The following is an 11,929-nucleotide window of genomic DNA, read 5'->3' as shown; positions in this document are numbered from 1 at the left end:
ACTTCAGTCTAATATATAAGATAAGATAAAGGGTAATACTGTTACAAGACATAAATTAATTTACTTCAGTATTGACAAAGATTTATATTATCTTACTTTTTTTTAAGGCTTACATTGTTTTTCTACTTCTAATATTTTACAAGGATGGCAGCTCTTGAATTAGCTTGTATTTGCGCTTGCTCATCCTTTCTCTGTCTGTCTGTCTCTGTTTATTTGGAGACAGCATAAACAATTGGGTAATGGGGTTGCCGTCGAGGTGAGATTTTCGCAACGCAGCACTTGAACGCAGCACGGCGCTCTCCCGCGGCGGCCGTCCAATCAGAGCGCGGGCTGCTGGTGCGCGTGTGTTGCTCGCGCGTGGGGGTTGAAGCGAAGACGCGTGAGCGAAGCGACTAGCGAGAACTCGGCTCATCTAGAGGTAAGATTTGTGAAACAGATAACAAACACTGATGATTTACTGATGCGAGCGTTTTCCGCCACGTCGGGCCGTTAGCCAGCAGCCCCGGGACTCGTCTCACTGACGTGACAGAGCGCCGGTTAACTGTCTTCACCACACTTTGCTGTTGCTTTTATTAACCCGCGAGCTAATGGTGGCTAGCTGCTATTAGCTTGTCAATGCGGCCGGCAGCGGGCTAGTAGCAGTTATCGGTAACGGTCAGTTTCATCGAGCTACGGAATGGAAATGTACACCGTTGTTGCTCGCCCGCTTTGGTCTAATAATCTTGAACCAGTCGGCGTAGAAAATATTAACGTAAAATGCTTCACGTTTGCTGTTGGCTAAAGCTTTGTTCATGGCACGTTGGTTCGTAGTTTCTTGCTAGCTAGCTAGCTAGCCAGCTAGCCCGGTTAGCTGCTGTCATATCTTTGGTACCGCCCATACCAGTTAAGTGTTTATCAGTGTGTGCCCGTTGGTGACCTGTTGTTAGCATGTGCATTCGTTTGATATCGTCCCTTGTGACTGTCAGAGGTAGCGGCAGTCATTTTGCGCATTGTACATGGAGTGATGCTAACTTTGTTTGCCACAGCCTAGCCCAGCTGCCATTAGCATGTCAATGCGTCATCGGCCTGCGCTTGCTCAACACCAGTGTTGCTATAGACCCGTCGGAGTTAGCTCAGCTGGTCTGCTGTCACTCATGTTTTTCTCGCTGACACTTCATCGTCCCTCTTGAATTTGAGACTTTAACGCTGATGGTTCGTTGCAATGCAGTAATCAAACACGTCCCTCATGTACGAGTGAAAACCTGGGCTCGCTGAAATCCAGTCGACACAGTTTTTCTCCTTTGCTCTACCGCTAGTTACCAAATCACTGTCAATGCTGATGAAAAATACACGACTAATATAACTGATCTGCTTCTGAACAGAGGAAGGAGCTGATACGTGGTCATGGACGCCAGTAAAGGTAAAGGAAAATTGTGTATTTTTTTGCCATAAAACACATCTCTGCAACTATAAATGAAGAGAATGGCACAGCCTACTTTGTTTTAAGCCCTTTATGCTATGGCAGTGCAACACGTACACCTGCATTCATGTTCTGTGTTGGTTCGGCAGGTAAAGGGGATCAAGGGATGCAAAATCCAGGTGGGCAGTTGGACAGACCTGTCAGCTTCCACTTCTTGGAAAGGTCAGTGCAGATGGTGTACACTTTGTTTCTGCTGTCTGTGATATAGATTATTATTATTATTGAATTTCCCTTCTGGAATAAATAAAGTATTTTTCATTCATTTTCATATAGCTCTGGAAATAATTGTTTGGCTACCAGTTTGATTGCAGTTTATCGTTGTGGTTAAAATAATTGTGGCATATTTTGTAGGACCTGAAACACTTAAAATAAGTTATGTTTAGAAATATAAATATTTAAAAATTCACACTAGATGGCTAAAAAACATTTTGAGTGACCATCTGTCTGTGCATTATCTGACGTCAACTGATAGTCCAAACTAAATGATCAGTCAACTAAAGAAGAGAATTGGTGAGAAGACAGCCATCTTGGTGCGTAACAAAGAAGGCCACAGTTAGAGAGGCGTCGCTAACCAGCTTGGAATCAGCTCAACAGCTGTCTGTTATGACCTTCTTAAGAAAACACAGTATTCAGCAAAGTATACAGCAAAGGAAGTGGCATAAAACAGGATCACAGTGGTTCAGCGATTATTTTCAAAGCTGCACAAGTTAAATAATTGTAATTAGAAAGAGTGTCAGCTTGTTACTTCCACGTCGCTGTTTGGGCAACTTAACAGGCCAATGAAAGAAGTTGGTAACTTACTTTGCTTCTTATTGTGCAAGTTTTCAAAACTGTAAATCTCTTTACTGAACAAACAGTTCTTATACATGAAGATCCATTTCCCAGTGACCATAAGGTAATGTTTCCATGTTCCCTGGCCACTTCGACATTTGGAACTGTATGTGAATATACTGTAAATTGCCTATTTAAAAATGTGAAGGTTTTTGTTGTAATTGCACATTGCAGACTGATTGCTTTGGCACCAAGCTGCCAAAAGATCGTAGTTTCAGTTGCGTCACCATCACCTAAACATCCATCCATTTTCTATACACCGCTTAATCCTCACGGGGGTCGCAGGGGGGCTGGAGTCTATCCCAGCTGACTTAGGGCGAAGGCATCTAAACATGTTATCGTATAATCCCAGGTGCTGACTTGTACGTGATCTAATTGTTCGGGTTAACGCTCAGAAATGGGGCCTTGGCATCATCAGATTTGTTGTTTTTGTTTTCTCTTATTTTAAATAGTTAAATGAGAAAAATTGCAAAACCACATCAAATTATCCAATCACAGCTTAGTACAATGAGTTCTACTCCTCTTATGCATAACAAGGAACAAAAACATTTCACACACGTAAAATAAAACCTGTTTTTGGATTCTTGACTTTCTGCAACCAACAGAGTAGGTTAATGAGTGAAGCAGTTGACACTTGCCACAAACATCCCATAAAACCATCCACTGCTTGTTGCCCACCACATAGGTTGAGGATTAACTATTGAGCACTCACCGCACTTGGTTCACGATTACAGTTTTCCTTCGAAAACATTGTTCATAATTGTAGTTTTTCTACAGAAGATTTAAGTTCAAATCAGGTCTCACGTTTCTCTTCTCTTTCAGCATGCTTCCCAAAGTGGTGAAGAGGCGAGTGCATGCCTTAAAAAGGCTACAGGTGCAATGTGCTAACATAGAGGCTAAATTCTACGAGGAGGTCCATGAGCTAGAGAGGAAGTATGCTGCCCTCTATCAGCCACTGTTTGACAAGGTACGACAAATAATGTTTTCATAGCTAAATGTTTTCCTAACCTTATTTTACTTGCCTATTACACTTGAGATATAGAATTTCTTTTGCACATTTTATGTCTGTTTAAAAAGACTAAGTACTATAAAACGACTACTGACTTATTTGTTATGAGAGTAAACATTTAAGAAGCATTTGTGTTGTTCTCTGCACTTAACGGGTGTTTCAGTATCTCTCTTTGGTCCAACTTGAGATCACTGAGGGTGAACTGTTGGTGCTAAATTAAAAACTGCTACAACGAGTAGTCGGCTGGCCCTTTGTCAGTCAAGGCTATTTCCAGAGATAGTGACAAGAACTCTGCCATTCTCAACCGCAGGGCAGAGTGGCAGCTGTAATCCTGCTGCACCTGTCTGTACTTTGTGTATGTTGTGTGTGTGTGTGTGTCTCTCAGATGGTGTTGATGTCAGCGCGCTAGCTGAAAGTAATTCAGCTTTACCAAATCAATGTTTGTTCCTATGGAGACATTTTGCACTAATATAGTATTTCGCTAAAATAATGAACTTTGCCGTTATGTGTCACAGAGACGAGATATTGTCACAGGAACAGTGGAGCCCACAGACGAGGAGTGCGAGTGGCAAAGCGACAAAGAGGAAGAGGAGGAGCTGGCTGTAAGTTCACATTTGATTTGTCTTCAGAGCTTCACCTGACTTCTTTTGGTTTTTCACAGCCGAAGACATTTTTCTTCCAACCTACCGTGGCTCTTATAAATGATTCAAGGCGTGCGCTGAAATTGGCTCCAGTAGAATAGTGGATTTAGATTTGTTATGAAACTATCGGTATATCATTAGCCATCACTGTAACTATTACAGATGGACGAGAGCATCGCCAAGAAGGTTTGCAGTTGCTGCCAGGCCTTTAGCATTTGGCACTGTTTTCTTATTTTTAAATATATAATCAAATAATAAACCGTTTCCTTGAATAACATTTCGTGACAGCCTAGAATCCGTTCTGTGTGAATGGCGAGTCTGCCTGTGATCTGTGTGTATCTGATTTATTGGAAAGAACCATGTCTGGTAAATAGGTATTGATCTCCGTCAAGTGTTTTGGAAACTTAAGAACGAGATTGTTCAGGCTTTTGTGAACGCTCAATTGCTCTGCTTACAGGAGGAGGTAAAGGAAAAGGCTGCTATTGAGGATGCAAAGAAAGAGGAAGCCACGCCAGAGGAAGATCCAAAGGGCATCCCTGAGTTCTGGCTCACCATATTCAAGAGCGTGGACATGCTCAGTGACATGCTACAGGTACATCTCGATGACAGCTCGTGCCATTTTACCGCATTCCTGTTCAGTGTCTGACCTGATGTTGATCTCCTGTCAGGAACATGATGAGCCCATCCTAAAACACCTGAAAGATATTCAAGTGAAGTTTTCCGAGCCAGGACAGCCAATGGTCAGTAATATTGCACCAATATGAGAACAGCTTTATAAACTAAATACCCTAAAAACATCAAGTCAATTCATCTTCTTTGTCTCGCAGAGTTTCACATTAGAGTTCCACTTTGAGCCCAATGGCTACTTCAACAATGCAGTTCTCACTAAAGTCTACAAGATGAAGTCGGAGCCTGACGCCTCAGATCCTTTCTCATTCGAGGGCCCAGAGATCATTGACTGTGAAGGGTGAGAGCCAGAGCGCACAAAAACCGCTTGTTAAACTGACACATATGATGAAGTAAAAATAGGCACTGTGTGGTTAGTAAAACATTTCTGTTCACAGTTTCTATATTAATCTCTCTTGACTTTGCATCCCACATATCAGCCTCCTCTTGGCACATCTTCCAACTTTTACCTTTTTTTTTTTTTGCATCCCTGCTTTCTGCTGCCTCTCAATTTATTTCTTTATTTGTATTCACTTGCTCTCTCCAGCTGTCAGATAGATTGGCACAAGGGGAAGGATGTGACAGTGAAAACTATTAAGAAGAAGCAGAAGCATAAAGGCCGTGGCACCGTCCGCACTGTTACCAAACAGGTCCCCAATGACTCTTTCTTCAACTTCTTTAATCCTGTCAAAGGTGAGAACTCGCACTAAGATAGACCCACACACAAACTACAGTGGCTAGAAGTCTAAATGCAGCATTCAAAGCATTTACTCCTACTTGTTTTAGCACCTTCTCTGTGTCTCACACAGCAGTGAGCCCTGAAATTCAAAGACTCGTTGTCTCTCTGTTAGCTGTGTGTACGCATTGGTGAAGTCCTCAGAAATCCTGAATCGCTGAAAGCTGTTCAGAGAAAGAGGGAGTTGATCGTTAGCATGTTTACATACAGGTGGTGTAGCAACATGTTAGCATGTAGCATGTTTACAGTCGGTCTTGCATTGAGCTAAATTCGACAGCAGGTGGCGCCAGACTCATTGTGTTAGACTGTGCAGGCCGTGCTGTGTGTAGGTGGAACATTTGGCACGTCTGTAGTTGCACTTTGGAACTTTTACATCAGCTCTGGATTTGCTATTATTTTCCAGAGTGAAGAGTGAGTCTTTGTGGAGCTAAATTGTGATTTAATGAGTGACAGTAAAATGTGAGGCGACGATGAGACTGAAGCAAGAAGTTTCACATCACTAATGTGTGTTTGGTTTGTTTGTAGCACAATTTTTTAAAAGCGGACGTCTTAATCAGAGAAGTATGAATAATAATTAATCATGTTTGAAGGCCTTTCGCTTGTTACATAAATGAATAACTCTTGTCTGTGAGATTGTTTAATTAATGAAACCAAACCCTCTGGACTAAGGGAGCCTTACTGGTATAATTGGTGGCATTAAAGATCAGGCAGGTCAGACTGGAAGCTTTTGTTCAGTTGAATAAACACAAGGTGATTAATGCAGTGACAGTTCCCTTTAGTCAGAAATGTTGAAATGCAGAATTCTTCCTCAAATGATCACTAGGTTAGGCAGGATACACCTCCATTCAGTGGCTGTGGAGTCGTCCTACCTGTTCAACATGCCTGGACTTATTCTGACTTCTACAAGTTGACCTGATCACTCATTGGCTGAGCAAATGTTTGTCTTACTGGTTCAGTCATAGTCTTGCTGCGTGACTGATGGATATAAATCTCCGTCTCAACTGCGTTAAGGCGTGCAGTTCTGGGACTGATCTGTCATTACTGCGTTTGCCATCGCTGGCTGACCATGTGAACGCACAAGAGTGCAGGGTGACTGAATCGCTGTGCGGTTTGTTGATCTGTTAAGATTTATTGTGTGTTTGTTTACTTGGCAGACATTTAAAAAAAAATTAAATTAGGAAGTAACTGACACAGAAAATGTTGGTTTCAATGAGAGAGGATAGAAAGTAAAGTTGTCCTGTATTAAACCAACGTAAGAGGTGAAGTGTAAGGCAGTCCGAGCCGAGCTGTTGAGGTGACGCTTCAGCTTAAACCTGTGAAAATCACCAGTAAAATCCATCCATTATGTATACACCACGTAATCCTCACTGTGGTCGTGGGGGGCTGGAGTCTATCCCAGCTGACTCAAGGTGAAGGTCGCCAGTCTATCACAGGGCTACACTTAGAGACAGACAACCAAGCACACTCACATTCACACCTACGGACAATTTTAGAATCACCAATTAACCTCAACATGATTTTGGATTGTGGGAGGAAGATGGAGAACCCGGAGAGAACCCACGCCGCCTGGGGAGAACATGGAGACTCCACGCAGAAAGATCCCGGGTGTCCTCACCGGGACGCCAACCAGCGACCTTCTAGCTGCGAGGCAACAATGCTAACCACTGAGTAAAATAGTAACGATAATAAAGCGCTTTCACATATGGCACTACAAGGCGAGCAGGCACCACATTTGTAAAGAATGAGCAACATTAAGCCTGTTTATCTAAATGTATCCTGGGGATCACACTGTGTTTGAACCCTGTGTTCAGGTACATGATGAAATCCTGACATGCGGTACGAACAGTGTCATGAGAGCCGTTTCCTCAGCGCGGTCGAAGGACGAGGAAGGATCACATGATGTCACCTTTAGTCATTTATTTCAGCAGGGTGGGGCAGACAGCTGTTGGCTAATGGTCTGCCACTTTCTACGGATGATGACCTCACGTTGTGATGTCATTGATTAAAAGCACAACTTTCAACGGACTTTCAGATGTTGGTCGAATTACAGCTAATCCAAAAGAAAGCTGTTCTGAAACACGTGGAGCGTCTGAATGTCTTGAACCGACTGAACTGGTTATTTGAAAATGAATGTGACTTTTAAAATCTCGTTGCTCCAACTGGAACCTTTCTAAATATCTTCTGTCGTAAAGCAGCGCGTTGAGGTTCTAACATACTGTTTGTCTTTTATCCAACAGCTTCACCAGATGGAGAAATGGTGAGCGAAATGTTGCTTGTTCTTCATAAAAATCCTGATTGCCTTTCGTTCGGTTTATTTGATTTATCGCTGTGTGAAAATGCTCTGCGTGTTCTCCTTTTATAGGACGAAGACTCTGAGTTCACCCTAGCCACAGACTTTGAGATTGGTCATTTCTTCCGTGAAAGAATAGTTCCCAGAGCGGTGCTGTATTTCACTGGGGAGGCCCTGGAAGATGATGAGAGTGTGAGTGTTTTTTTCCTCGTGAACATAAAAACGCTGATATACTGAAGCCACCAGATGGGATGTTTGCGGTTTCGCTCCTGTTGAGGATATCAGACTGTGTGTTTTACCGCTCGCTTTTGTTTGTGTTGCAGTTTGAAGAGGAGGAACTGGAAGAGGGGGATGAAGAGGTTAGAAATATTGCTCTCATTTGATCTGAAATAGCAAACAGCTTCTATTCTGGTGTTATTTGCAGCTGCCTCACCGCTAAGCCTTAAAATCAACCCTTGTGTGAACAAATTGTGTGGTTTGCGTCTCTTTAAAAACGATCCTACTTCTGTGTCTCAGGAACAAGACGAGGAGGGTGACGAAGATGATGATGAGGGAGACTTTGACCCCAAGGTCAGTTTGCATCCTTTTTCCTTCAGCTTTCGGTATTGATATTCTTAAATATTTAAACATTCCACTTAAAAGTCTGTTGGAATTTATTGCAGCTTTAACCATTAGGTCCAAACAGCTTTATTCTGTTTGTGTTCATAGAGCCGTGCAGTCAGATAAGCTAGAACAGACAACCCTTTTTAACCACTTAAAAAAGACTGTGTTGAAAGATATGGGCTGTGTGTAAATGTAAAAGCAGTTTGTGAGCATTTCACCAACTTAACAAACCTGCACGAAAAAGCATCACAGCAGAACTGAAGAACTGAGGTTTTATGGACTTCTACTGGTGGAAGCGCTCCGATTATTTTGTTTGTTGGTGGAAAGACTCACACAGTTTGAATATAAATGGCAAAGTTTCTCTTTCGTACCAATAAATAATTGTCCAGCTGTCTAAACAACTGCAATATGATCATGATTAGAGCAGGAAAATGTTAGCCGATGCTAGTTTAAGGAGGCAAAACATTCTGGGACATCGTATTGTTTGTATATTTCCGCATATAGCATGTTCGCTGTATATTGAAAAGAAAATATGATGATGTCATTTTTGTAAAATTAGTTTCAAGCAATGTGTTGAACAGACTAGCTAGATGCTTAAGCGTGACTCCGCTCTCCCGCCTGCTCAGCTGTGCTCTGCTACATGTGCTGCTGATCACTGCAGACCAGGGGTCTCCAATCCTGGTCCTCGAGGGCCACAATCCTGCATGTTTTAGATGTTTCCCTCTTCCAACACACCTGATTCAAGTGATCAGGCTTCTGCAGAGCTTCATGGTGAGCTGATCAACATGCAGGACTGTGGCCCTCGAGGACCAGGATTGGATGCCCCTGCTGTAGACAACATGTTCGAAATCATTCTGCTCAACAAACTGTGTAATAACTAAATTAGCCCAAGAATCTTTTCCTCTTGTGTTCTGTGAAAGAACGCTTTTATATCAACACATATTCAACAACATTTACGCAAACGCAGACCACGATCAGCCCAGTCATATCATGATACAGCGGCCCTCGACTTATTGTCCTCACCGTACTGCTACCTGTACGGGTTGCCCTAAAATCACAACTGGGATTAAGCTACAAAGTCGAGACATAATCTGGAACCTAAACAAAGACCTAAATATCTTGGTTACCTGCAGAGCTGCGTCGTTGCACAACCAGTAATTACCTTAATGTCTGCAGCAACTGTCGTCTTCAGCGTGTCGTCACCTAATTGCTGCACACCTATTCATTACAGTAAAGCCTCATAATCCACTGTTTGAGCTCAATCTGTTTTCATTATCGACCCACAATGATGATAAAAGTGTGAATCTTCTGGTGTCTGCTTCACTTTACTCCTTTAATTGTCAGGAACTCTGCATGTGATAGACTTTGTCTGCGATCACATTTTGGCTAAAATCGATGATGTAACGACGGCCAGTGAATGAACTATTTATTTGTGGTTTAGCTGCTGGTTTAGCTGCATGACTACGTTCTGTTTGTGAGCTATTCCCGTCTGACAGCGAGTAAAGCATGTGCCCTGTAAGCAGGCTTTTTTCGGGAGCGACCGACAACGCTGCTTTCTTTGTGAATGACTTTCTTTTAGCAGCTTGTTGTGTTGAGTTTTCCTCTCGTGGTCTCTGCTGTCAGCTCGTTAGTTATCGATTTTTTTTTGTTTTTGCTGGAGGAATTCAGGGTGCGCATTCACCAGCCTCAGCGATGTTTCTCTGTGCTCACTGCCATTTGTGGATGTGATGATTAAACTTGTTCATGCTGTTGTCTCTCCCTCCCCTGGACCCCCCCTCCATTACAGGCATAATCAAACATTCTCACCCCATGCATTTCTAGGTAAGGGAGAAATAAGGATGGCGTCCCACATGCATCACACACTGTCTGGTCCAGTGGCTTTGGTTTATGACTCTTGCCGTCTTTTTCTTTCACTACATCCTTGATTCTCCCAGTAGTCTGAGGGCTTTAGGAACCCCCCCAACTCACATCTTGGGTAGATTTCTATTCTGGTAGTCCATGTCTTTGTTTCCATCTCTCCGTGCTGTAGTTCCATCCCAGGTTTCTAACATCTTTCCCTTCGCTGTACCACATCAGGTTCTTTCATTTTCTAGCATCTGCTTGATTGTAACCCTCTTCTAATCGGCTGCCCTGTTGCCTAATCTGGTTTCTCTCCGTGTCCTCTGCAGAAAGAACAGCCCCAGCCTGCCGAATGCAAACAGCAGTAACCGTGGTGATCAGGAGAGGTGGAAACCTGCTGTCCGTCAAATCAGTTCTTAGCCAATCAGCAAGTCCTCCTACTCTTGCAGGCTCCGCTCTTTTACGAACTCTCACCTGAACGCAATAGAACGCAAACCAAACTGCGTTTTTAATATGTGCATGACTTCTTTTTCTTTTGTCTTGCACCCATCTCACCCCCCTTTTTTTTTTTGTTTGTTTTTTTTTGTTTTTGGCTTCATTCGAACTCCAAACAGGAATTGACTCGACTCCTAATCAAATTGCCATGGCATCACGTAGGGACAGTCGTCTTCTTCTTCTTTGGTAAGGTGGAGTAGGTTGCTACTGCCAAACTCAGAACATCATTAAATGGGAAAGGGTAGGAAAGGAACGGATCCCAACTTTAGTTTTCATGAAAATAAGTCAATTACTCAGGGTTTTTTAAACGCCAACAAGAGACGTGTGAGTTTACGAGGAAACTGCTGAACAAGTTTGACTTAATCTTTCACTGGGGTTGTGTTTTTTTCTTTTGTTATGGTGTTTTATAAGAGACATACAGTGTATCATTTTGAATTTAATTTACTTTTTTTTTTTTTTAAGTGTTCATTGTCATGTCATTGGATTATTTATTCTGGTGTCATGCAGCTGTATGAAGTGGTGCATTTTGGGGAACGCTTTAAAGCCCGGCCGCAGTTATAGGCTCACTCTCACCGGCTCCGATCTCACTTTGGGCTTAGGACAACAAAATACTGCCAAGTCGTATTTTTATTGTTATTATTGTAGTCAAAATTAAGACGTGTGTCCTGTATTAACGCAGCTCACGTCTGCCCATGTCTACATTGGGCTAAACAAGCATTTAAACGAAGCACTTGAGTGGGACACGTAGGACTAATTAAGACAGGCACGTGGTTATACCTCAAAACTCTCATGTAATGCTCTTCCCTTTTTTTCAACCCCTGAAATGCTCTTTTGTGTTAACAAGCGTAGTAGGAATGATTTATCAAATGAAGACATTCAACAAGAACAAATCTTTAGCTTGTTGGTTTTCCCCCCAGCCCGAGCATCACACACACACACACACCAGTGTTCCCCTCAGAGACGACAGGTTTGAGCAGACACATTAAACTTCTGTGGTTGTTTTCACTTCTGGTGTGTATCCAGTTCTCAACAAATGTCACGTAGAGTCAGGGATGGGACAGGAAGCAGGAAGTTTGGATCAAAATGTAAATTCTGTTGCCAAGAAGCCAAAATGTAAGACACGCCGTCCTCTTTTATTGAATTGTTTGCCAATTGTCATTAACACAATGTAATCTAATTCAGCATTTAAAGTTGTTTAAGAATATATATAAATATTTCTGTTATTGTCTAATGATTCAGTAGAATGTCTGTGGAAAACAAGTGGAAGAGGGTGCCAATGTATTTTCTACACTGTACTGGGATTTTGGCCGTTCGGTTGGACACCTTTGCCTGGTGGCTGGTCATCGATAGCAGCGACAGC

At 42.5% G+C, this 11,929-nt stretch overlaps 1 protein-coding gene across 2 annotated transcripts; it reads left to right on the top strand.

Moving 5' to 3' along the window:
* The first annotated feature begins 360 nt into the window (after window positions 1-360).
* nap1l4a (nucleosome assembly protein 1-like 4a) lies at window positions 361-11,929 on the top strand. Of its 2 annotated transcripts, XM_008293668.1 has the most exons (15): window positions 362-418; window positions 1,362-1,399; window positions 1,549-1,621; window positions 3,113-3,257; window positions 3,815-3,901; window positions 4,398-4,532; window positions 4,609-4,680; window positions 4,768-4,907; window positions 5,154-5,299; window positions 7,580-7,599; window positions 7,705-7,824; window positions 7,956-7,991; window positions 8,149-8,202; window positions 10,022-10,056; window positions 10,404-11,929. In XM_008293668.1, the coding sequence occupies exons 2-14, from the start codon at window positions 1,384-1,386 to the stop codon at window positions 10,025-10,027; spliced, it is 1,050 nt and encodes a 349-aa protein (XP_008291890.1). In that variant the 5' UTR covers window positions 362-418; window positions 1,362-1,383; the 3' UTR covers window positions 10,028-10,056; window positions 10,404-11,929. The 2 variants fall into 2 exon arrangements, with proteins under 2 accessions (XP_008291889.1, XP_008291890.1); XM_008293667.1 differs by lacking the exon at window positions 10,022-10,056 and having other exon boundaries at window positions 361-418.

This window comes from Stegastes partitus, unplaced genomic scaffold (genome assembly GCF_000690725.1).
Source record: "Stegastes partitus isolate 25-593 unplaced genomic scaffold, Stegastes_partitus-1.0.2 Scaffold901, whole genome shotgun sequence".
NCBI classification, from domain to species: Eukaryota; Metazoa; Chordata; class Actinopteri; family Pomacentridae; genus Stegastes; species Stegastes partitus.
This window is presented reverse-complemented; position numbering and strand designations above follow the sequence as displayed.